General features: G+C 44.3%; 1 protein-coding gene across 8 annotated transcripts in view; it reads left to right on the top strand.

Moving 5' to 3' along the window:
• Nucleotides 1-22633, top strand: part of CGNL1 (cingulin like 1) — a 172805-nt gene that overhangs the window by 131309 nt on the left and 18863 nt on the right. For 7 of the 8 annotated variants that reach the window (XM_015097008.3, XM_042252397.1, XM_060417862.1 and 4 more), the window contains 5 exons: nucleotides 8047-8253; nucleotides 9197-9301; nucleotides 15132-15284; nucleotides 16180-16350; nucleotides 20499-20660. In XM_015097008.3, the coding sequence (XP_014952494.2) occupies nucleotides 8047-8253; nucleotides 9197-9301; nucleotides 15132-15284; nucleotides 16180-16350; nucleotides 20499-20660 (798 nt within the window). The remainder of the gene's footprint in view (nucleotides 1-8046; nucleotides 8254-9196; nucleotides 9302-15131; nucleotides 15285-16179; nucleotides 16351-20498; nucleotides 20661-22633) is intronic. The other variant, XM_042252400.1, reaches the window with a different exon arrangement.

The following is a 22633-nucleotide window of genomic DNA, read 5'->3' as shown; positions in this document are numbered from 1 at the left end:
TGAGAACTGGACTGCAGAGGTAGTTGTCCTCCAAGTGCCTATGGCCATTGTTCATCTTTTCAACAGAAATTATATTTATTTAAACATTTAAAAATATTTCTTGAATTTCCATAGTTCACAATTTAAAAGTTATAAGAGGGTTGCAATGGATTACCTCTCTCTGCCTTTTTTCATAGCCCCACTTCCCTCCTTTACAGCTAGCCAGAGTCACCAGTTTCTTGTGTAACCCAGTAAATACATATTTACCCCTTATTTTTTTTCGTTCAGGAGCTAAGTCATGTCTGACTTCTTGCGACCCCATGAACTGCAGCACGCCAGGCTTCCCTGTCTTTCACTGTCTCTCAGAGTTTGTCCATGTCCATTAACTCATGTCCATTGAGTTGGTGATGGCATCCAACCATCTCATCCTCCATTGCCCCCTTTTCCTGCCCTCAGTCTTTCTCAGCATCATGGTCTTTTCCAGTGAGTTGGCTCTTCACATCAGGTGGCCAGAGTATTGGAGCTTCAGCTTTAACATCAGTCCTTCCAATGAATATTCAGGGTTCATTTCCTTAGGGTTGGCTAGTTTGATCTTGCAGTCCAGGGGGCTCTCAGGAGTCGTCTTTATACAGACAGAAGCACACCAGGTATACGAGTCTGTGCACTGTATGTTCCTTGTGTAATCTTATTTCCTCCCCCCACCCCGCCACCTTTTTTTCCCCCCACCTACACGGGATATCATTGAACTGATGTAGCTTATATAACAAGTGCCTGATTGATTTGCATTTAGTTATTTCCAGTCTGTCAGTATTATAGTGCTGCTATTGATAATCCTGTTTATATGTCATTTTACACACCTGTAGGGTAAGTAAGTGCTGGAAGAGAAGTTGCTGGGTCAAAGGAAAGGTATGTTATATTCCTGATGGATGCCCCTGAGTCACCCTCCAGGAGCTCATCCCAGTTTCTAGCCCCAGCAGCTGTGGATGAGGGAACCTGCTCCTTACACCACCACACACTGTGTTCTCCGACCTCTTGACCTTGGCCGCCTGATAGGTGAAGAAATGCTCCCAGGCAGTTTTAACGAATGGGTCAACCTTGAAAAACAAGAGAACATCTGTTATTTTTGCCTTTGTGGTGATGACCTAGTGTATGTTTTCAACCTTTTGGAGTGGAATTAGAGTTGATATTTGTTAACTATTTCTTACGGCTTGTCTGAATGAATAATACATAAGATATTAAAAGACAAATCCATGTGATCTTTTTTACAGTTAGATATTACATAGAGCACATGATGTAGCTAAATGAAAATGTTACGAACGGTGTGCAAGAGATGCGAGTTCAGTCCCTGGTTTGGGAACATCCCTTGGAGGAGGAAATGGCAACCCACTCCAGTATTCTTGTCTGGAAAATTCTGTGGACAGAGGAGACTTGGTGGACTGCAGTCTATGGGATTGCAAAAGAGTTGGACACAGCTGAACACGCACATGGTGGAACATCCTCCCTGCTTTCGCTGTGACATCCAACACCTGAGTTCAAAGAATCACAGAAACAAAGTATTGGCAATTAGTTAATCCAGTGAGGTCAGCATTGTTTGTCCCCAGTGACATGTCAAAGTAGATCTTTACTGACTCAGGTCCTGGGAGAGTTCTCCTGCCTTTGACACAGTCATGAGATACAGACTGAAGTGTTTGGAAAAGATCTGCATAGATGAGAGTTCAGAGTTGGAAGAGCTTTTGGAGTCTCTCCTGGGAAGTCATGGAGAAGAAATTGCATGTAGGACTTGCCTTGAATAAAAGGATGTGATTTTATTCTTTCAGATTCCAGCACTGCTATAAGTGAATTAGATTTGGTTTCAGGAAAAGCAGTCTTATCCTGTGGACTTCATATGAAATTGTGGATTGGCGGTGTGGTGGTAGGGTGGGGGCAGGAACGGGGGAGTGGCTGTGAAAAGTCTTGCCAAGGGAGGCGTAAGTTAAATTTATTTGTATACATGATGTGGTTTGCCACACTACGGAGACGTAAAGCAAAACACATTATCATTTTACAAATAGTCAAAACAGGACAAAGCACCTCAACACACACATGCTCCTGTAGAGTCACACTCAGCCTGTGAACGTGAGAGTTGGGATTGGGGCAGACCCTGCCGCCAGATGCCGAGTGATAACCTGCCTGGTCCATCCTCCCGAGATGAATGAATGGACTCAGGATGTGTCCTGCAGCTTTCAAACAGAGAAAAGACCGAAATCCAAACATCAAAGTACAGCATAGGGTCCTTTATCTAGCATGTCAGGGTGCCAGATACGCCCAAATCCAGCTTAAACCAGGTCTGGTTTTCAGTATCCTTGCTCTTCCTGAGATTTCTGAGGGAATGGAAGATCACGGACTGCACGTGTACGTGTTCTTGCCTTCACCAGAAAATTGAGGCAAAGATCTTAAGCCTCTTGTTCTCTCAATGATGCCTCAGCAGACCTTAGATCCTCCATCCCCTCCTTCCGACTCAGTCTCTAGGTTTCCTTCATCCTGTTTTTCCTCTTTTTGAAAATCAGCTGTATTGAGATACTTAGCATACAATTTGACTATTTAAACTGCAAAACTAGTGGCTTTTAGCATGTTTACAGAGTTCTGCAATCATCGCTAAAATTTTAGAACATTTTCATCACCCCAAAACAAAACCCTCTACTTTTTAGAGACAAATTATATATATATATATGATACATATATTGTTTTAAAACAGTATATGGAATCATATGCTGTATAGTATTTAACTTCCTATGCACCATATCCTGACTTTTAAGAATTTTTGTGGAATTAGTGTTTTTATAATGGTGTGTTAGTTTCAGGTGTACAGCACAGTGATTCAGGTATATTCCATTTTAGATTCTTTTCCATTATAGGTTGTTAAAAATATTTCATATAGTTACCTGTGTTGTATAGTATATCCCTATTGGTTATTTGTTTTATATAGTGTGTATATTTTAATTCCAAATCCTGTACCCTTTAGGTGTCATCTCCCAGTCTTCTCATTTCTCTCAGGCCTGCTACTGCTAGTCACTTCAGTCGTGTCCGACTCTGTGTGACCCCATAGACGGCAGCCTACCAGGCTCCACTGTCCTTGGCATTCTCCAGGCAAGAGCACTGGAGTGGGTTGCCATTTCCTTGTCCAGTGCGTGAAAGTGAAAGTGAAGTCGCTCAGTCATGTCCGACTCCTAGCGACCCCATGGACTGCAGCCTACCAGGCTCCTCCATTCATGGGATTTGCCAGGCAAGAGTACTGGAGTGGGGTGCCATTGCCTTCTCCGTCTCTCAGGCCTAGGCAACCACTAATTTATTTTTCCATCGCTATATAATTGCCTATTGTGGACATTTTGTATAAATGTTAATATGTGGCCTTTTATGAATGACTTCTTTGACTTAGCATAATGTTTTCAAGCTTCATCCGTGTTGTAGCATGTATAAGTACTTTATTCCTTTTTTAGGACCAAATAATATTCCATCATATGGACAGACCATGGCTCAGCTGGTAAAGAACTGCCTGCCAATGTAGGAGACTCAAGAGACATGGGTTCGATCCTGGGTTGGGAAAATCCCGTGGAGAAGCAACCCTCTCCAATATTCTTGCCTGGAAAATCCCATGGACAGAGGAGCCTGGTGGGCTATAGTCCATGGGATTGCAAAAAGTTGGCCATGACTGAGTGAACACACATGGTCACGGTCACGGTCACCAGTTGAGGAATATTTAGGCTGTTTCCACATTTTGGCTACCATGAGCAATACTATTGTGGAGTTTTTGCGCAAGTTTTTATGTAGCCGTATGTTTTCATTTCTCTTAGGTATATATATATAGGAGTGGAATTGCTGGATTCCCTGGTGGCTCAGACGGTAGAGCATCCGCCCACAATGCGTGAGACCAGGGTTTGATCCCTGGGTTGAGAAGATCCCCTGGAGAAGGAAATGGCAACCCACTCCAGTACTCTTGCCTAGAAAATTCCATGGATGGAGGGGCCTGGTGGGCTACAGTCCATGCAGTCGCAAAGAGTTGGACACGACTGAGCAAATTCACTTTATGATAACCCTTTAAAATTTTGAGCATTTTTTGGAACTGTTTTCCAAAGTGGCCACACCATTTTGCATTCTCACCACCATCATATGAGGGTTCTGATTTCTCTTTATCCTCCCCACCAGTAGCTATTATTTAAAAAACAAAACAAAACATAATTTTATTTATTTTTAGCCTCAGAGCATGACATGTAAGATCTTAGTTCCCCAACTAGGGATTGAATTCCCATGCTCTGCATTGGAAAGCAAAGAGTCTTAACCACTAGACCACCAGGAGGATCTTCTCATGTACTTGTTGGACTTTAGGAACTGTTTAGAAGCTTGAGAGTGGAGTGAAAATTTATGCTAGCAAGTTGAAGTTCTCTTCAGAGTTATATCAGTAAACCAGAACTCAGTCTATGCCTTCCCACTAAGCATTTAAAAATACATTTCTTTTCTTAATTGGGGAAAAGTTTCTATCCTCAAGTCGGGAAGACCCCATGGAGAAGGAAATGGCAACCCACTCCAGTATTATTGCCTGGAGAATTCCATGGACACAGGAGCCGGGCAGGCTACAGTCCATAGGACTGCAGAGTTGGACATGAGTGTGTGACTAAGTTTCATTTTTTCTTTCATATATATATGGAATATATATATATATATATATTCTTTGAAAGATGTCTGTTCAGATCCTTTGGTCATTAAAAAAATTGGGTTGTCTTTTTATTGAAGATTTCTTTATGTATTTTAAATATGAGTTGTTTATCAGATATATGACTTGTAAATATTTTCTCTCTTATTGTGGATTATCTTTTCACCTTCTTGTTATCATTATCATGAAAGGTTTTGATTTTTATAAGATCTAATTTTTTTTTTATTACTTGTGTTTTGGTATTGTATCTTAGAAGCCTTACATAATTCAAGCTCATGATATTTACTCCAGTGTTTTCTTTTAGAAGAGATTTATAGTTTTAGATCTTACATTTAGGTATATGATCCATTCTGAATTAATTTTTATGTGTGGTGTAAGGAAGGGATCTAACTTCATTCTTTTGCATTTGGCTTGGCTCGTTGAGAATCAGTGGACGGGCTGAGTTTTGGACTGTTAGTTTTATGCCCTTGAACTACACGTTTATCCTTAACGTGTGTACCCCTTGCTAACTGTATCTTTGTAGTCTCTTATCTCTTGATGGGAAAGTTAGGCTGTTGCTGTTCAGTCGCTAAGTCTTGTCCAACGCTTTGTGACCCCATGAACTGCAGCACTTCCTGTCCTTCACTGTCTCCCAGAGTTTGCTCAAACTCATGTCCATTGAGTCAGTGATACCATCCAACTGTCTCATCCTTTGTCTCTCCCTTCTCCTCTTGCCCTCAGTCTTTCCCAGCATCAGGGTCTCTTCCAGTGTGTCAGCTCTTTGCATCAGGTGGCCGAAGTATTGGAACACAGCTTCAGCATCAGTTCTTCCAGTGAATATTCAGGGTTGATTTTCTTTAAGATTGACTAGTTTGGCCTCCTTGCAGTCCAAAGGACTCTTAAGAGTCTTCTCCAGCACCACAATTTGAAAGCATCGATTCTTCATTGCCCAGTCTTCTTTATGGTCCAACTCTCACATCCATACATGACTACTGGAAGACCATAGCTTTGACTATATGGACCTTTGTGGCAAAGTGATGTCTCTGCTTTTTATTAAGCTATCTAGGTTTGTCATAGCTTTCTTTTCTAGGAGCAAGCATTTTTTAATTTCATGGCTTCAGTTACTGTCTGTGGTGATTTTGGAGACCAAGAAAATGAAATCTGTCACTGCTTCTGCTTTTCCCCTTCTGTTTACCATGAAGTGATCGGAGTGGGTGTCATGACCTCAGTTGTTTTTTTTAACGTTGAGTTTCAAGCCAGCCCTTTTACTCTCCTCTTTCACCCTTATCAAGAAGCTCTTTAGTTCCTCTTCACTTTCTGCTATTAGAGTGATATCATCTCCATATCTGAGGTTGTTGATATTTCTCCTGGCAATCTTGATTCCAGCTTGTGAGTCATCCAGCTTGGCATTTCACATACTATACTCTGCATAGAAGTTAAATAACTGGGGTGACAGTGTATAGCCTTCTCATTCTCCTTTCCCAATTTTGAACCAGTCTGTTGTTCCATGTCTGAATCTAACTGTTGCTTCTTGACCTGCATACAGGTTTTTCAAGAGGCAGGTAAGGTGATCTGGTATTCCCATCTCTTGAAGAATTCTCCACAGTTTGTTGTGATCCACACAGTTAAAGGTTTTAGCGTAGTCAATGAAGTAGAAGTAGATATTTTTCTGGAATTCCCTTGCCTTTTCTATGATTCAGTGAATGTTGGCAATTTGATCTCTGGTTCCTCTGCCTTTTCTAAACCCAGCTTGTACATCACCAGGGTCTCGATTCATGTCCTGTTGAAGCCTAACTTGAAGGATTTGGAGCATAACCTTACTAGCATATGAAATGAGCGCAATTGTCCAGTAGTTTGAACATTCTTTGGCACTGCCCCTCTTTGGGATTGGAATGAAAACTGGCCTTTTCCAGTCTTGTGACCAATGTTGAGTGTCCCAAATTTGCTGACATGTTGAGTGTAGCACTTTAACAGCGTTATCTTTTAAGATTTGAAATAGCTCAGCTGGAATTCCATCACCTCCACTAGCTTTGTTCATTGTAATGCTTTCTAAGGCCCACTTGACTTCACACTCCAAGATGTGTGGCTTTTAAGATGCCGAGCCAAAAAATAAAAGCCCATGTGATATCTGAAATTAACAGTAATCATTCTGTAATTGTTGCCATTCCTTTCAGTTATGGATTGTGGGCTGCACATTCTCATTTTCAGATGAGACTACCTAGAGTTTGCACAAGGAACTGAATCATAATTTAAGCATATTTTAATTTCCATTTTATGTTAGACATTTAAAAAACTTACAAGCACAAATTGCCCTTCATCAAGAGCTGTACATGATTAGGGATCAGGAAAGCAAACTCATTGGTGGTTATAAGACTAGGTTCTAGATTTGTTCTGCTTGAATACATTTCCTCCTACATAAACTAGGACAAGTTCCTCAGTCTACCCAAGTGCGAGTTTCTTTGTCTTTAAGAAGAGTAACCACCTGGGCTTTCCTGGTGGTCCATTGGTTAAGAATCTGCCTGCTAATGCAGGAGACATGGGTTTGACCCCTGGTCTGGGAAGATTCCACACGCAGTGGGGCAGCTAAGCCCACAAGCCAAAACTTCTGAAGCCCACATGCTCTAGAGTCTGTGCTCTGTACAACAGGAGAAGCCACTGCAATGAGAAGCCGCTCAGCACAACTAGAAAGTAGCCCCCGCTTGCCACAACTAGAGAAAGCCCGCGCACAATGAAGACCCAGTGAAGCAAAAAAAAGAGAATAGCAACCACCTCCTAGAGTTGTTAAAAGGTTGAAATTTCATGTTAAGGACACTGATATGGTTCTGCAAAACTTTTCTGTAAACAGCTAGATAGTAAATATTTTAAACTTTGGCCCCAAGTCCTGACACAGCTGTTATACCACGAAAGTGGCCATAGATAGTATGTCCCCAAATGGATGCTGCAGAGTTCCAGTAACGCCTGATTTATTTTAAAATTTTATCTGTGTATTTGGCTGCACTGGTTCTTAGTCGTCGCATGCAGGATCTTTGTTGCAGTGCACGAGCTCTCTCTGGTTGCAGTGCTCTGGCCCCCCAGGGGCACATGCTCAGTAGTTGCAGCATGGGCTCAGTTAGTTGCTTGGTTGCTCTGTGGCATGTAGGATCTTAGTTCCCCAACCAGGCATTGAACCTGCGTCCCCTGCATTAGAAGCATAGTCTTAACCACTGGACCGCCAGGGAAGTCCTGGCACTTTAGTTTTAATAACGGGTGGTGGGCTGGACCTGTAGTCTGTAGGGTGCTGATCCCTGGCTTAGCATGGTGCCCAGAACGTAGTGGGTTTTAAAAAATGTCAGCCATCCTTGAAGCTGGGAGCTGGGCCTTGACTATGGTTCCCATGCTCACCTGTTCCACGTCTTTACCAGAACGTTGAGGTCCTGGCCAGTCGGAGCAGTACTGCAGAGCAAACCCAGGTTGGGGCAGAGATGCGCGTGAAGGCTCTGCAGGAGGAGAACGAGAAGCTGCGGGGGAGTGTGGAAGAGCTGGAGCGCACTGTGGCTCGGCTGCAGAGGCAGCTTGCTGACCTTCAAGATGACGAGGCCAAAGCAAAGGAGACGCTCAAGAAGTGTGAGGTGAGGCTTGCTGGGCCCCCAGCTTGGGCTTGGCAGCCACGGATCCTCCTTTCCCGTGTGAGTGACTTGAGAAGCTGAAAGGGATATATTATTATAATCAAGTAGGAAAGGTCAAGGTGGCTGTGACTGCCTGTCTGTAAACCATTGCTTTTGTTCCTCTGTGCATGGTGCAAATGGGAGACGGCTTTTGAACAGGCCTGGAACAGGTCTGATGGAGTTGGCGTGGGGAGCTCAGGTGCAGGCACAGGGGTCCCCATTCGCCCAGACATCAGGTGTGCTCAACCTTTTCACACTGAGTCGAGGCCTCCAGACACCCCAAAAGGGCATCTTAACCCTAACATCAGGCCCACTCTCACTCGTGACTGTTTTTCCTTTTTTTAGCAGTTGGTTGATGGATTTGAGGTCACGCAAGTTTTGCCAGATCAGTTATCTGGTTTTCCAGATCTCTAGCAGTGGGAGACCGTTAGCAAGAGACACGCACTGATAGCTGCGAGAAATGGCAGCTGACAATAAACAGAGAGAAAATAAAAGTGATGGGAGGGGTATTCTAACAGAGGTTTCCCAAATGGTCACCGTTAACATCACCTGAAAAGCTTTTTCTCAGACTGTGTGCCTGAGCTCATTCACACTTGAGTACTGAGTTGATTCATACTAGAGTTCATTCAGTGTTGTTGCTGATGCTCCTGTGCTAAGAGTGGATATCTGTATCCTCCCCCAGATCATTTCAGATGACTGGTTTGGATGTTCATTTCTGGTTAAGAATGGCACTGCAGACAGGCACACACATCTGTTTTGTGCTACTGTGGGCCCATGACAGGTGTATGGTGACCGTAGCCCCTGCTGGCTATGTCTGTGGATATCCCCTGCCTGCCTTTCATGGCTGAGTCAGCTTCTTAGGCGCAGCACCCATCTGAGTGTGCATTAACTCCATGTTTCTTTGTAGGGAGAAACTCGGCAATTAGAAGAGGCCCTTCTGCATGCAAGAAAGGAAGAGAAAGAAGCCGTGTCAGCCAAAAGGGCCCTGCAGACTGACCTGGAAGAGGCTCAGGTAGACACTGAGGGTCCTTATCCCCCGACAGAGGAAGCGCGAGAAGGAGGGACATGTCCAGATCGCCACTGGTCCTGTCCTTCCAGGCTGCTCCTTCCATAATAACCATCATGGACTTCCGACTGTCTCTATGAGCCAGGAGTTCTTTTTATTCACTTGTCTATTTTTGGCTGCTCGCTCTTTGCTGCTGAGTGGGCTGTTCTCTGGTTGTGGTGAGCACGGGCTACTCTCGAGTTGTGTCTTGTCGTTGCAGCGGCCTCTCTTGTTGTGGAGCCTGGGCTCTAGGACTCCTGGGCTTCAGCAGTTCTGGCTCCTGGGCTCTAGAGAGCAGGCTCAGTAGTTGTGGAGCACGGGGCTTAGTTGCTCTGTGACATGTGGGATCTTCCAGGATCAGGGATTGAACTCGTGTCTCCTATATTGGCAGGCAGATTCTTTACCATTGAGCCACCACGGAAACCCCTAGACTGGTGTTTTTTCACCTGGGGGACATTGCAGCAATGTCTGGAGATGTTGGTTGCCACGGTTGGGGGGATGCTACTGGCATCACGTGATTGGAGGCCAGGGCTGCTGCTCCCTATCCTGCACAGCCCAGGACACCCCCACAGCTGTGAAGCACCCAGATTTCAGTAGTGCTGGGGCTGAGAAGTCCTCCAGACATGGAAGAGCCTGGCAGCTTTCCAAAGATAAAATGCGAACTGTGTGAGAAGGCCAACAGAATCAGTCCCCAAGGCACTGTGGAGTCGCTCTGTGGCAGAAGCCGATTTCCTCTCTCCTCTGGGCAAATGGATGCCTCAGAGCACAGTCCTTCAAGAGGGCTATTAAACGAAGCCCGAGGAAGTCATTTCCTTGAAACTGGATAGCTATCTGTATTCAAAATCAGCAGATTCTTAGAAAATTAGTTTTTCCCATTTGAAGGTTAGAAAGACTGTTTGAAGTATGTTCTTTAAAAAAAAAAAAAAAAAAAAAGCAAAGTCTGCACTGAGGTTCTGAATCGACTTTGCCCAGTGACCTCAGTGTGATTCAGGTATGTCCTTCTTTCTACCTGCTCTGGAATTTTAAAGAACCAGCAGCATCATGCATTCCTCAGGTGAGTTTCTGAGGAGGTAAAAGCCAGTTGTTTTGAGCAGCTGTCTTAGAGGAGTCTGTTGAAGTGTTTCCTTAGGACTTGTGTGTCTGTAAGGGAGGGTGAGGCAGGGGCACATGAAAAGTGTCAGGAGCTGAGTCAGGATTCAAATTTGTAAATGCCCAATTGCAGCTTTCCTTTCATATACAGCATCATCTCCTCAGGGCTAGAGGCGTGTGTACCGGGGTTCACTCAGGTCAGCCACAGCTCGGGAGCCCTCACCCCCAAATCTGCACCTTCTCTTGGCTTTGGACAGAGACCTTGTTCTTGCCGGCAGTAAAGTCTGTATTTTCTTCATTTTGGTGTCTTAGCTTTGGATTTCTTTTTCTTTCTTTATTAATCTAGATCTTTTGTTACTAACCCTTGTTCGGTTGATTTTGTGTGAACGGCAGTTGCCCTGTGCTGCTGTTTAAGGCTTGTGGTGGCCAGAACCCAGCAGTCAAAGTGCAGGGTTTACATCTCTGAGCTTGGGGACAGAAAGAGGAAAAACATTTGTATTCTGTGGGGGCAAAAATCTGCACTTTTGTGTCATATCCACACCAGGCTCTGGGTACAGCTTCTACAGGCTCTGTCTTTATCATCCTTTTATCAAACCAGAAACTTTCACACAGAAGGAGGTGGTTCACCAGCTGTGAATCTGCAGCTCACAGCTAATTCAGTGGAAAGAACAGATGATGGCCTCAAGGTCTAAAGATCTTAATGTGATCCCTGCTGGCCTCTACCTCCAGATCTCCATCCCTGCCTTCAAAATTATCCCTGACGGGTTACTTTTGTTCAGGCGTGTTTTCCCAGTGGTGTTGAGATGGTGAGACTGCTTCAGGCGGCATGTGGCTGTGCTAACCACTGGCAGCATAATCCGGCAGGAATTTTAAGAGGGTCCAACAATCTCACCATCGTTATCTGAATTATCTTGTTTCAAAAGTAGTGCTATGAAAAACACACTATCACTCAAAACTACTTTGCTTTTTCTCAATTTGGGGACCAAACAGTCATTCCTTTAGTTCATTCTGCATGCCTCTCCCAAAACTGACAATCAAAAGGGAGCTTAACCCTTAGAGGAAGAGGAGAGAGTAACTTTTTTTTTCCTTTTTCCCACATAAGCACTTTATATTTCAAATTTTTTGTGCCTTTAGCAATCTGCTGCATCTTCATGTGTGATAAATATATTTCTTGACATTGTAGGTGAAGACCTTGTGAACTTCAGTTCAGTTCAGTCGCTCAGTCGTGTCCAACTCTTTGTGACCCAATGAATCACAGCACGCCAGGCCTCCCTGTCCATCACCAACTCCTGGAGTTCACTCAGACTCACATCCATTGAGTCAGTGATGCCATCCAGCCATCTCATCCTCGGTCGTCCCCTTCTCCTGCCCCCCTCCCTCCCAGCATCAGAGTCTTTTCCAATGAGTCAACTCTTCGCATGAGGTGGCCAAAGTACTAGAGCCTCAGCTTTAGCATCATTCCTTCCAAAGAAATCCCAGGTCTGGTTTATTCTGGCTCAGTCAGACAGAGCAGGAGTTCTTAAAGGGGATACTATTCTTGGTTTACTTCAGCCCAACCACTTGGGTGAGGATTGGGCTGCTGTGTAAAGCTGTTTGTACTGCGTTCATGACAAAGATGCCTCTTGATTACCTTGAGAAATGGCTTCTGCAGATGAGGGGGCCATAGTTCTTTTCTTCAGGGAAGGGTGATGATGATATATGTTCTATTTGCCTGTACCTCCCACCCTAGCAGACTTCTGTGTACTGAGACCACGGAAGAAGAAAGCCGCCACGCTTGTCACAGTCTGCGGTTAACGTGTGTCAAGGGCTCTGAGATCCAGTTCTCTTTGATCAAGCCTCCCATTCCCTCAAGCCCTTCTGCTCACCTGCCACATAGTTACTGTTAATACGGACTGATGGAGGCGTTGCTCAGCCATACAGTAAAAGGCTTTGCATCTACTGAGATAATGGTCCCCAAGCTCAAGGGCACTCACTGTACGTCTACCAGCCTTGTGTTCTGGATTCTCCACTCTGACAGATTTTCCTCAAATTTTGTCCCAGTGTTGGTCAAGAGACTTGTACGGCTGGTCTCGGAAATGCAGTCACTGTAGCTACAGAGCATTTCACACCTAACTTCTAAATGCAGAGTTGCCGAGTTCGCTGCTTTTCATGTGAATTTGGGACATATTTTCTCAGCAGTGACTTATTAGTACCTATTTCTTGAATCTCTGAAGAGGCAGAGCATTGTTTGAACAGCATTTCTACACTTTTGAGTATATCAGAATTATCTGGGTAAAACTTTCAAAGGCGAATGTGTGGGCTCCACTCTAAGAAAAATTGTGATTCCATCAGAAAGGGCTAGACTCTCCATTTTACATAAGGAGTCCACCACCCTTGCTTGGTGATTCTGATATAAGAAATCTTTAGATCACTTTTGGGGATAGGAGTTAATTTGCAACCACAGAGTTTTTTTATCCTATGCCTAATAGTGAATCTGGATTATGAGACATACTCAGATAAAAAATCTCTTCCTTGCCCTTCTAGATCTTACTGCCGTGCAATAGAGGCAAGCATGCAAGAAATATTTAAAAAATGATTTAGCAAAATTATTTTTCTAGGCAAATGTGTATGTGTTAAAGTTGGGACGAGGTGTGTTGGTCAAGCCCAGCTCAGATTGTTTGCATCTCAGGAGTTTCCAGTAGCACAGGAGCAGAGCCGGGGCCAGGGAAGCGGGTATTGGTAGCGGAACCCATCCTGAGCCAAAGGTAAAGCAGAAGAGCTCTCACCATGTGGGAGCTGAATGGAGTCAAGGCTGGCTTGTCTTTTGGCCTGGAGCCCCTGAGATTTGGAATCCAAAAGGAAGAAAGAGAGGCTGGGGGATCTGTAGGGGTAGGGGCTGAGTCGTATCCTGGCATTTCTATGGGAAGGTGATGATGTCCCCCTGTGAGTGGTGGTTTAGTCACTAAATCGTATTTGACTCTTTTTAGGCTTCATGGACTGTAGCCCTCCAGGCTTCTCTGTCCATGGGATTCTCCAGGCAAGAACACTGGAGTGGGTTGCCATTCCCTTTGCCAGGGGATGTTCCTGACCCAGGGATCGAACCTGAGTCTCCTGCATTGGCAGGCGGACTCTTTACCACAGAGCCACCAGGGAAGCTGGTATCCCTCTGTATTTGTTGTTTTCCAAGAATTGACATTCTGAGATACCTGTTCCTGAGAGTTTGCTCCCACGCAGTGGAACCATACCTCACTTACCTTGCCCTGTGTGCTGCCCCTTGCTCTCGACACACTAAATCAACCACAAACATGAGTCCCAGGGTTGGCCCGACCCTCCGTCTGGTGTGAGCCACACTGACCGTGGTGGCTCTCAGTCCTGCTCATTGCCCCACACTGAACTCCTGACTCCCTCCTTCCATCCGCTCTCCCCAACTGCTTGTTTTGACGTTGGTTCCTTGCAGCAATTAACTGCAGTGGCCTGGCTGTGCTGGCTAGTTTCTCTGAGCACAGTCCTCCACAGGTGGCTTTTTGGCCCCAGGCCATGTGGCTGGCCAGTGGATCTGTTCCAAAACTTGGGAAACCAGAAGCGCCTGAAGTGCTTTGTGATTTCAAAATGCCTGAGTTACTGCATGTGACTGCAGCTTGTAACCTGTTAAGCACTGTACAAATATAACCATTGTCCTTATACAGCCTCTGCAAGGACACAAGACTTGAGTAGGTCCCAAACAGTACCTGTACTAACTCACATTCAGCCCTCAACGCTTGATGCCATTTTTCTTATGATATAGCTGTGTTTGGGTTACGCTCCGCTATTCTAAGCTGTGCCCCTTCTTGATATCTTTATGCCACAGCTCTTCATTCTTAGCCATTTAAAGAAGCTACTATAGTGTTCCTAAGATACCTTAGGGTTTTTTCTTTCTTTTAGAATTGCATGTCCTTTTTTTTTAACATAAAGGACATCAATCTGTATAATGTTGTGAGATGAGAGCCACAGAGGAACCCAGGGGAAATATTGCATCCAAGATGTTACATTTTGTAAGAAGTACTAATATTTGGTGTGATTCACTAAGTAACCACTCATCTGTCTTTTTCCTAATAAGTGTGTCTTCTATTACGTACCTCCTGTCCACAGGCTCCTCAGCCCGTAGATTGCTAGATTCCTTCTCTTCTGTGTGTGAGTCCATCTCAGGGATTGTTGATTATAACTCCCCCTACCCAAGGAATCTTGGCCCATGGGACAATTCCTCTTTCCTTATAGTTTCATTTTTAGCTATTTTAATTGTAAGAACCATCTACATAGCAGAGACAATGCTGGAACATTTGGTGCAATGCTGTATATCATAGGATGTGAATTGCCGCATGGGTCGAAGTTAGTCTTCTGTATAACTTCCCCGCGGTTTTTGAGCATGAGCTCTGCCAGGTGTTTGGATACTGTCCTGAATCGCCATCCCCATCAGCCTTGGCCGTTTTCTGTATTTCTGTAATGCATCCTTTATCTGCTCCTTCATTTCTGCCTGTGTTTTGGTGAAGTCAGCTTCCATTTTGGTCCCTAAATTTCAGAGCTGACAATATCCTTGTGTCTCTGAAAGGGCTTTATTTAGATCCTTATCCTTATCAGTGATGTAGCAGGTCTGATTGCTTTGTGGTGTGGCTATGAAACTCCCTTTGCCACCCGTCCCTGCAGCTGCCCTGGCAGGTAGGTGACAGGACTGTCCTTTCCTTGCCATCTGCAGAGAAATCTGAGCCGGGCCACCCAGGAACAGAAGCAGTTGTCTGAGAGGCTCAAAGACGAGGCCGAGCAGAAGGAGCAGTTAAGGAGACTGAAGAATGAGATGGAGAATGAGCGATGGCACCTTGACAAGACCATTGAGAAGCTGCAGAAGGAGGTACGGGGCAGGCGTTGGGGAGGGCATGGGGCCCAGCCCCTTCACCCCCCACCGTGCTGGAGGGCCTGACAGAGCTGAGCAGACCTGCAGTGTGTCTCAGCACGAATGTGTCTGGGATTTGCAGATCCCCTGAAGCAGCTCTTCAGGCCTGTTGATAGTTCCAGTTACAGAGAAACTAGTTAGAGAATACCCCCTGGACCCTGGGCCCAGTTCTTCTCATCCCTTACCCAAAGAAGCCTGGCATTGTCCGTGCAGATGTCGCGGATGGTACCTCAATCAGAACCTCTGCCTTTGTGTGTAATCGATGTACTTGCTTCACCTTTCTTGTCCAGGAGCGTGAAAGGCAGTTTTAAAGCCCAGTAGTCGTGGCTTCTCTGCTCCCCTCTACCCTAAAACATCCAGAAGGGGAAAGGCACAGAGCCAAATGGACTCCCCATATTCTAGAAGCTTCCCTGAACACTGGCCAGTTTCTGGCATCTGCTCTGTGTCAGTTTACCAGCTCACTCATATCTAAGTAGAATTCTGTCTGCATCATCTTAATTTTGACAACAACCCTGCAAAGGTATAGATTATGCCTTCAGTGTTTTTAATGAGCACACTGCAGAGGCCCAGAGAGGGCGAGTAATGCGCCAGTTGTATAGCTGGTAAGTGGCAGAGCGAGAATAGGACCCAGGACCCAGAATGTAGCTCCAGAGATAGGCCTATTCATGTCGCCATGCAACTTGCACGTTAGAGGCGGCTGATCTGGGCAGACCATGATCTGTAGACTTTGGGGGGCTAGAAGAGGAGGTGTGTTGAGATGGGGTGCAGGCCTAACTCCCAGGCTCCGGATGGAGCCTCATGGCTGGGGTGGGGTTGGGGTGGGGCAGGGTTCACACCTGTGTCACTTCTCCAGATGGCCGACATTGTCGAGGTGTCCCGCACATCAACGCTGGAGCTCCAGAACCAGCTGGATGAATACAAGGAGAAAAATCGCAGGGAACTTGCGGAGATGCAAAGACAGCTGAAGGAGAAAACTCTAGAGGCAGAAAAGTCCCGTCTGACTGCCATGAAGTTGCAGGATGAGGTAATAATGGTTGACCAGAGCAGTCCTGGCTTACCTGTGTTCAGAATCTGCTTTGAAACTCTTCCAGGAGAGGCTGGGGTAGATTCTTGTTTTCTTTTTTTCCTGCTGCCTTGCCACACAGTGTGTTCGATCTTTGTTCTCTGACAGGGGACTGAACTTGTGCCCCTACACTGGAAGTGCAGAGCTCTAACCACTAGACAACCAGGGAATTCCCACTGGGGTAGATTCTTAAGACAGCATTTGAGCTTGGTTCTCAGGATGGTTGCATCAGGGCAGATGGCATTCTAAGACACAGAGGACTCAGGGCCTCTGACGTGAAATTGACACAACTTTAGTTTGTGTGATTAAGCCAAGATATTCTGCCTAAAAAAGCTTAGCGGCTGTTTATGGAGCACCAGTGGTGTGCCCAGCTGTGTCTAAATGATTCATATGTGGTAATGTTTTAATTCAATCCTAGAACAAAGATTAAAGTAATCAGAGTTTTTTTTTTTTTTTTTTTTTTTTTGCCATTGGCTTAAAATTACATGGACTTTCATTGCAGTAGAAGTGGTGGATAAGAGTTTCAGAACAGCAATAATGGAAACAGAGAGAAATCTTCAGGAATTTATGAGTACTGAAAGTAGTAAAGTGTATTCTTGGTTTTATATTTAAGAATAATAGAGCAAAGTAACCCAAATGTTAGCTCCCTTACGTCTTGACTTCTGAAGAACTGTGAATAATAAAGGGAATGTTTTTGATTATTTTAATGGAAAGCTGAAGGCTCTAAAATGCCAGTACCATGTAAGCTGATTTCTACTCTGCCTCCTGCCAGCTAGATGACCTTGAGCAAGTTGCTCCAGTTTTCTGAGCATCTGTTTCTGCATCTTTAAAAGTGTACAAAATAATAATGATTCAGTAATTAAATGAGGTAATGTGAGACTGTATGGCAAAGGATATGTGTATCCTGAACACTAATACTTATAATTCTAAAGCTTGCCTTTTCTTTTTTTTCCATAAGCAGTACCAAGAGCACTAAGATTCCATAGGAAAACAAATAATTTTTCTTTAAAAAACAAACTTTTATTATCTTTGATGATCAAAGAAAGGTCATTCATGAGTCAGTGCTGAAACTGCATGAAAGAACAATGGATATTTATTGCAGGTTTCTAGACTACTTCTGAAAGGACCCTCATAGCAGATCTCCTCTGGTCTAGGGTCTCAGGACACAAGACTTCTAGTAAGAACTGAAATTAGCGTATTGATAGCACAGTTCTCTTTGGCACTGAAAAACAATCATTTTCATAGCAACTGGGTGAGAGGATTCAGATACTTGCCAGAACACCAACAAATATTTGTTCGCTGCTTTGATTTCAGAAAATTAGTGTCACAGTGACCCTTGTCCAGTGCTTCCTTTTGCTTTTTGTATAATGGTTAATGCTGCTAAAATCTTCAGATTGGAAGGAACCTTAGGGACCCTTTAGTTAGATAAGGAAACTAAGATCCAGAGAGATTAGTTAGGGCCAGATGGAGACCAGTGGTGTTTGTAAAAGGGCAGTAATTCAAAAAGAATTCCTTAAGATGAAAACAAAGACTGTACTTCCTTCATGTTCTCACTAGTCTAGCCTTGTGAGACAGTGTTTCCATCTGAATGGCAGAAACAGACACCTCCTCCTTCTAGAAGGAAACTACAGTCAGAAACCACCCTGAGGGTGCTGAAGTCATGGAGTTGTTTGAAACAAAAGTGAATTAATAAGCCAGGATCACACGGGATTCTTAAAAAACTCAACTCTGTTCACCACCCTCCGTCCCGTTTTGGTTGTACTTGGTTAAAGCTCTCAATAAACGGGAAAAGCTGCAAGGGTCTTTGCACCTTGATTGCTGTAGTACTGCCTCGTTCACTTTGAGAGAAACAGGCCTTTTACCTTTTTTACCTTTGACACAGAGCTAGAAAAGTTCTGATGAAGATCGTCTTTAGAGAATTAAGACTAGAGTTCACTGTTGCATTTATTTTCTAAATCCCACTTCGCCAAGGGCAGTGTTTAATAACTTTTAAAGTTAGCACTGGTAGGTTCAGAAGTTATTTGTCTGCTTCATGATTCCAGACACTGTACTGCTTATTGTCTTGTGCATGTCCCTCTCGGATACTCTTAGTTATGGTAGAGCTCTTGGTGGATGCTAGGGACCGAGGGCATCAAAAGGCAGGAACGGGCTGGATGTTGGAAAGGATACCAAGAAGGAAATGTGAGCTGTACCATTACCTATCAGTCTGACTCTAAAACCCCCGTGCTTTGGGCAGGGTATGACCTCATTTGAGTCTCAGGACAGCTTGTTAAGATAGATTTATTGATACATTTATCATAATATTGCAAATCAGGACACTGAAGCACAGAAGATTTTTTAAAGACTCTTTTATTTGGAGAGTTGTTTTTTTTTTTTTTCATGTCCTGGAGCATCTCTGTATCCAAAGAATGTCTCATCATCCTTTTTCCATGGAAGGATTTTCATTTTGTGCTTTCCGTTAGTCACCACTGACACCAGCCTAGTCTTTATCAGGAGATGTCTTTGTCAAGACTGTGCTGTTCTCGCAGAAGTGTCCGATGTTCCTGTTAGCCTCCAGGAGGCAAACACAGTTCCTAGTCTTCCCTCGGGGCTTCCTAAACTAGCTTAACCTGTTGAGTCCCCAAAAAAATTGTCTTTGAGGCTTCCCCACGTTTCTGTGAAAACCCCTCCCAAAGGCTGGTATTTCTTTTTCTTTTTAATATTTAATTACATACCAGCCTCTCAGCAAAGTGTGTTTTTAAAAATAATTTTATTTATGTGTTTTGGGCAGTGCTGTGTCTTCATTGCTGCGCTTGGGCTTCAGCAGCTGCGATGTGAGGGCTTCAGGAATTGTGGCTTGCAGACTCTAGAGCGCAGGCTCAGTAGTTGTAGCTCGTGGACTTAGTTGCTCCACGCCATGTGGAATACTCCCAGACCAGAGATCGAACCGGTGTCCTCTACATTGCAAGGTGGACTCTTAACCACTGGACCACCAGGGAAGCCCCAAAGCTGTTACTCTTTATTGGAGTTTGCCATTTGCTTTCATAAAGGAAATTAACCCATATAGTCTGTTCCCGAGACTGTGTTTTCCACCTGTTATCCTGAACCACCTCCAGGAGGGACGCTGAGAAATAAACAGACAGCCTTCACTGAATCAGTCCACAGAGATATTTAAGGAACACCTACTGTGTGCTGAGGTGCCTAGTCCCCTTGGGGAGATTTCAGAGGAGTGGAAAACACGGCAGCTCTTGGGAATGAAGCTCGTTGTCTCTTACACTTTCTTCAACACTGTCAGTTCAGTGCCACCTTGTGGAGGGACAAAACGCTAAATTATGACAACTGATAACATACTCTTTTAGAAAGCAGTGGTTTTCTCTTAATTTGTTTATAGTAATAGATTTTGTGCCTGCAGGTTGCTTTGGAGTCATGATGTTAGCATTTATTTTCCCTTCACTTTAAACCTCTATTGAGAGGAACCTATTACAGGTGAGCAAGATTATGCTCTGGGAGGTGCTAACTTAGTTCAGGGGCTTTCAAGTATCTTTGAGCATGATCTGCCTTAAGAAGGATGTCTTGCCTTGTAACACAGTAATGCATGCATCCATACAAATGTATTAGTATCTAGCAGAAATGTTTCAGCAAACAATGTTTGCTTGTACTACTGTGATATTTTTTTCCGTTTTTATATAGTCCTGGCCAACATCAACTGAATTGAATGTATAACCCAATGGGGTTTTTCTCTGTAGCTGGAAAATGGCTTCCTTTTTGAACGAGTTTTGTTGAGGGAGGATGTGGACCATTTTTAAAGTCTTTATACTAAATTTGGTACAGTATTGCTTCTGTTTTATGTTCTGTTTTGTTTTTGTTTTTTTGGCCTGGAGGCATGTGGGATCTTAGCTTCCTGACCAGGGATCAAACCCACAACCCCTGCAAACCAGGGAAGTCCTCAAGGCTTGTTTTTTTTACAAAAGAGGAAACTGAGGCCCAGAGGGAGGTGGTGCTTGCCCAGGGGTTTCTGACCTCCAGCATAGCGGGAGCCGCTGTATCCTCTCCGGGGTCAGCCTGTCTACTCATGAGAGCTCTGTGCTCCTACGTGCCCAGATAAACACCCCCGTATCACCTCATTCTAGATGCGACTGATGGAGGAAGAGCTACGGGACTACCAGAGAGCTCAGGAAGAAGCGCTCACGAAAAGGCAGCTTCTAGAGCAGACACTCAAGGACCTGGAGTACGAGCTGGAGGCAAAGAGTCACCTCAAGGATGACCGAGGCCGACTCGTCAAGCAGATGGAGGTTTGTGGGCAGCCGGGGTCTGGGGAGATGAGCATGGGACAGAAGGGAAGCAGCAGCCTTTTTGCGCACACCTCAGGCTTTGGCAAGTCTTTGGTTTTTTATTCTCTTGCGCAATCAGATGTCTGTAAAGTCATTTCTTTCTTTTGCTGTGCTGGGTCTTCATTGTGGTGCATGGGCTTTTTGGCAGCACGTGGGCTTAGTTCTCCTGTGGCATGTGGTGTTTTAGTTCCCTGACCAGGGATCAAGCCCAAGCAGATTCTTAACCACTGGACCACCAGGAAAGCCCCTAAAGTCACTTCTTGATTTGAAGAAGAAGCCGGGTAGTTCATAGATTCATAGGATGTCAGTGTTGGAAGGAATGATGCAAATCGTTTATTATAGTGTCATCATTGTCATGAAGAGGAAGCAAAATCATCCAGAGGAGATTAGATGATTTTTCAGAAGGGCACATAGATAGGGCATAACGGATAGTTTGTTGCTTTGGGTAGTACTTCCAACTGCAAAGGAGACAAGGCGGCTGTGAAGACAGAGGGGCTCAGCCATGCCTTGGGTCCAAACCGCCCAACACCTAGGCTTTTGTTCCCCAGATTCTGGCGCGTTTTCTTACAGAGGGTCCAGCTTTGCCAAAACAAGCAGCAGACTGGCTCAGGTCTCCTTTGGATAACCGTGTATACATAGTCCAGGATAGTCTATCAGAAAGTGCTCAGTGGGGTGATGTGTTTACAAGATGAAAACAACACACTAGAAAAAAGGGGGTAATAGAATCCAAATTTGAACATTTTACCAAGAAAGACAGGAAGAAACTTAACATCAGTCCAGCTGAACTTACAAAATGAATTTACAAGAACAAAACCCAGCCCAAATCAGAAACCCTACCCCAAACCCAAACCAGAAACATCCACCCCCTACTCCTACACACAGCCCACATCCCAGTGGAATTTGGAGAGGAAAAGAAACACTTAAAAATCAGACCTATGGGAAAAGTTAACATTGTCAAGGTTTTGATAAAAGTCAGACAGTGTTCAAGGCCAGGAAGAGATAGCTGGAATTTAAAAGCTATGGAATTCCTGATTCTACTTTGCAAATAAATAGAAATAACTTTTAAACCTCCAGGGGACTTAGTAGCGGTTTATATCTAGGAAGTGATGTTTCAACCATTAACAATTTTATTAGATCAGCCCTTTTGGAGGCTTAGAATTACTTGGTTATGGTTTTATCTTTTTTGTATTTTTTTTCAAGATTGCAATATATTTTCCCAGTGTCCTGGTTCTAATCTCATTAAGGGAGGTCATTTTAGGCAAACTAAGGTCAACCCAGGTAACTACGAAGTGATTATTCTACGGCTCAAACAATCTGGTTAAAAACAAGCTAAAGCTTCGTCAGGCAGTGATGTGAAAACCTTTGGTGTAATGACCCGTGGCCTGATCCCCTGAAGTCTCCTGCTGGGTTCTATATAGTATGAATTGTAGGCAGGGAGAGAACCCTGTGAAGAGGTGCTTTTAGTCAACCATTGAGTCATCAGGTCGTCTCCTTCTAGAATATTCTGACTATAAAAAACATATTCCGTTTACTAACTCAAGGTCTAGAAGCAGTGGCATAGCTAAGCTTCATTTGCACATTTGCTGTGCAGTATTTTAGCTGTTTTTCCATTAAGCATGAATGAACAGCTCTCAAGACCCCACCAATGAGGCACACCAGAGGGTGCTTTCTCCCCTAAGAGGCCACTGGCAAGACTGTCTTGCTGTGACTAATATCTTGCTTATTCCTTCACTAGCACTTAATAGATTAATTCTTAGACTCAAGAGCTCTCTCATTAATGAGCCTGTAAACTCAGAAACTCAGGTGCCTGTTTTCTCCTGGGAGACAGGTCTTCGGGTTCTCTGTAGGTTTTGCTCACAACAGAGAAGGCATTCACAGACATTGAGTCATTCACGAGAGTTCAGTGAGTTTTATTTTTGGTGCACATGGAGGCT

This window comes from Ovis aries, chromosome 7, assembly GCF_016772045.2.
Source record: "Ovis aries strain OAR_USU_Benz2616 breed Rambouillet chromosome 7, ARS-UI_Ramb_v3.0, whole genome shotgun sequence".
Classification (NCBI taxonomy): Eukaryota; Metazoa; Chordata; class Mammalia; order Artiodactyla; family Bovidae; genus Ovis; species Ovis aries.
The sequence above is the reverse complement of the archived record's forward strand: the minus strand, read 5'-3'. Positions and strand labels throughout refer to the sequence as shown.